The sequence below is a fragment of the Parus major genome, chromosome 9 (assembly GCF_001522545.3).
Source record: "Parus major isolate Abel chromosome 9, Parus_major1.1, whole genome shotgun sequence".
In the NCBI taxonomy this organism is placed as follows: domain Eukaryota; kingdom Metazoa; phylum Chordata; class Aves; order Passeriformes; family Paridae; genus Parus; species Parus major.
The window spans coordinates 23,274,992-23,278,322 of NC_031778.1; the positions used below are offsets into that span (position 1 = coordinate 23,274,992).

Below are 3,331 nucleotides of genomic sequence, written 5' to 3' on the forward strand. Positions count from 1 at the left end.
TGCTTTGAAGGTTAAAAAGTCATGGAATTTGGAACAAAAGCAGTCCCAGCCAAATCCAGCACGTTATTTAGAGCTCAGGAGTTCATGTTTCAGACACAACAGGGAGAGTGTAAAAGGTGAAAAGTCAGGAGAAAAGGGTTAGGGAAAAAAGAGACATTGTATTTTTACATTTTTCAGGGTTTTATTTTCAGCTACCACAAGTGAATCTGTAGTGTTATATTCTCCATATGATGCACATGATTTACTCATCTTCTAAAGTAAACAAAAAATTACCTGTTTTTATAAAGCCCAAGAATCTGAGAATTTCATCATAAATTTTCACAGCAGCACATCCTCACATTTCTCATGAATCAGCGGCACGGTTTGCATCATGATAACGAGCCAGTCAAGTAATTCATTGGATAAAACAATCAAGGAGACTGAATAAATCCTGAAATCATTCCATAAAAACACAGCAAGCTCAGGGAGGCAGCTCCCACTCGTCCAGGATTTTTGTGTGCACATCTCTTCTGGCAGACAAGAACAATTCATGCCATAGCATTTCTCCAGATGAAAACTTCCCCTATCCAAGCAGCTTTCCAAACAGAAAATTTGCAAGGGGGTTGTTCCTTTCCCCTGGAATGACAAAATCTTCAGGGGGGTTGTTCCTGTCCCAATCCCAGCTCTGTAATTCCAGCAGGTCATTAAAATTCAAAGCTCTTGAAGAAGCAAATAGTAAAAAACAGAGATTGATTGGAGCAAAAAACGAAGAGAGAATAAAGCAGACTTTGCTGCTCCTGGACAAAAATGGGATAAGGAAACACATTTTGATCCCCAAGTCAGGTTGAGGTTTTACTTCACCACAGCAAGAGCATTTTCCCGTGGGTTTCCCAGGAAGCTGCAGAGGAGCTGGAAGGCCGAGCTGGCGTGGAAAGCCACGCAGACATAGGTGGTGTAGAGCAGCAGCCCCAGCATGGCCAGGTTGAAGGAGTAGAAGAGCACCTTCTCCCAGGGCTCCATCAGGTAACTGCAGGTGATCAGCTCAAACTGGCAGAAGAGCCAGTACAGGTAACTCGGGGTGCTCTTCACATCCATCCCCGCGCCCCAGAGCTTCCTGTGGGATGAAGGATGGGGAATTGTGGAAATGGGAACCTCACACCGCACCCTCCTCACCAAGGAGGCTCCACAGGAGCTCATTTCACCCAGCAGTTGTGGCAATTCCATTCCCCAGGCCAGGATTTCACCTTGCACTGGGTTACTCAGGACTCTGTTGGAGCAGCTGGATTAAAAACCACCTTAAACCCTCCCTCCTTCCTCCTCCTCCTCCTCCTTCCCACCTCTGGATTTCTACACAGAATTTGCTACCAGGCTGATTTCTACCACTGCAGACTGGATCTCATGTCTCGTGCTCCAGTCGCTGCTGGAAGTCCCAGGTGCAAACTGAGAGCGTGGAGAACTCCACACACACAGAATTCCAATAAAAGGAAACTATATCCAGCTTTTTCTGCAGCAGGGATTAAATTGATCTGTTGCCAGAATTAAATAATAGTAATAACAGCAACAATAATAATAATAAATATTTAATATGTAGTATAATATACAATGTATAATATATAATGTATAATATTTCATATATCATGTATTACCTATAATATAAAATATATAATTTATAATATATTATCTATAATACATATAATATATGATATATGATATATAATATATAATATATCATATATCATATATCATCTATAATATATATTATATATATAATCTATAATATATAATAAATCATATATGCTATATAATATATAATCGATCATATAATGTATTAAAAATGCAAAATAATTATTAAAAATTCAAAATAATAATAATAGAAGCAGCTTTCTTTTAAAGAAGAAATAAATCAATGCTAATGTTACTGAGTGTTGCATTATGTCATCAGCAGGACACAGAACTGGAGAGGAAAAGAGACAACAGGACTGTTTCAGTTCTTGACACTTCTGTCCTTTGGTAAATAAGAGGAAACAAACCAAAAATTTGGATTTCCCACTTTTTAATTGGGAAATAAAGAACTCCTGATGGTGTCAAAATCCGTGGAAAGAAGTTTATCCCTCAGAAATTACATACAATTAACTCCACAGATCCAAATAGAGTGGGATTTTATCCTAAAAAAGCAAATTCCCAGAGATTTTAGAGACATTTTGGCTTCCATATCTTCCCCTCTTCTCCTCCTGCCAGGCGAGCTAAACAAACTCCTCTGCAGTTGGAAATATTAACAATGACTTGTAGCAATATCCTCATTAACCATCCCATTTCTGCCCATTACTCCCAGTTTGTACTAAATCAGACAGCTGAGCCTCTTCCCATCGAAGGTGTGCCTTTGAGGAAAGAGTTTTCCAGTGAAAATTGGGGTTGTGAAGAGCAGAACTCACCTGTCCACGTGTGAGAGCTGCCACAACACGGCCGGGGATGCTCCGCAGCTTTGCAGGGAGCAGCTCCTGTGAGGATGGAGAGGCAAAGGCAGGAGCTTTGATCCTCAATTACAGAGCGTGTCCTGCGCTCCCCGCCCTCCTCCTGGGATGCTGAAATCTCCTCTGGCCACAGGACTCGGGGTTATGCCATGATTTATGCCGTGATTTATGCTCTGTCTGGCTCAGGACACCGGCACCTGGCTCTTGGAGCTGAGCCCAAACTCAAGGACTCTGCAGGGAGGAACACACCAGGTAAAAAAAAAATAATATTTACAATTAATGCCTTCCCTAATTTCAAACCTCCCAAACCCTGTGGGGCTCCTGCAAGGGGTAATTTAATGTCTGCACAGAATGATGGGGTCAGAGTTAAGCAGCCACAAAAATGTGGCACAGGAAAGGCTGCAGTGAAGCCACCACCTTCTTTTGCAACCCCTGATTAAAATCATTTTTAAACAGCTCCCAATATCTGCATCTCCCAACTCTCATCCAGAAACCCCAGGGTGGAGGGAATTTGGGGATGAGGTTTGTGTAAGGGAAAGAGGGGGAGTTTTCCTCAGAAAAGGTGCAAAATAAGAGCAGGCCTCAAATGCTGGAGGCATTTTAATGATCTAATTGGGCAAGTAAATGAGTAAATTCAAATATTATGAATCTGCATAATAGATGGTGTTCGAAACTGTCTGCCTGCAGCCAAATCATTTCCAAATATGAATCAGCTTGGCATGGGGATGATGTGCCACAAGCAAAGTCTGAGCCTCACCTTTCCTCCCTTCCTTACAAACACAGCCTGAGCTCACCTGCCAGCAAACCCCGCCCTTCTCCCTCACCTGTGCTCTTCCCCCTCGTGTTTTCCAACAAAATCAAGTTTTCTCTTGAAGAACTGT

At 41.9% G+C, this 3,331-nt stretch overlaps 1 protein-coding gene across 1 annotated transcript; it reads right to left on the reverse strand.

Annotated features, from left to right (window-relative positions):
- Positions 1-228: 228 nt before the first annotated feature.
- LOC109022792 (serine palmitoyltransferase small subunit B-like) lies at positions 229-1,083 on the reverse strand. The gene has a single exon (XM_033516857.1). It carries the CDS (start codon positions 1,072-1,074, stop codon positions 832-834), a length of 243 nt encoding a protein of 80 aa, XP_033372748.1. The 5' UTR covers positions 1,075-1,083; the 3' UTR covers positions 229-831.
- Between the last annotated feature and the right edge of the window lie 2,248 nt (positions 1,084-3,331).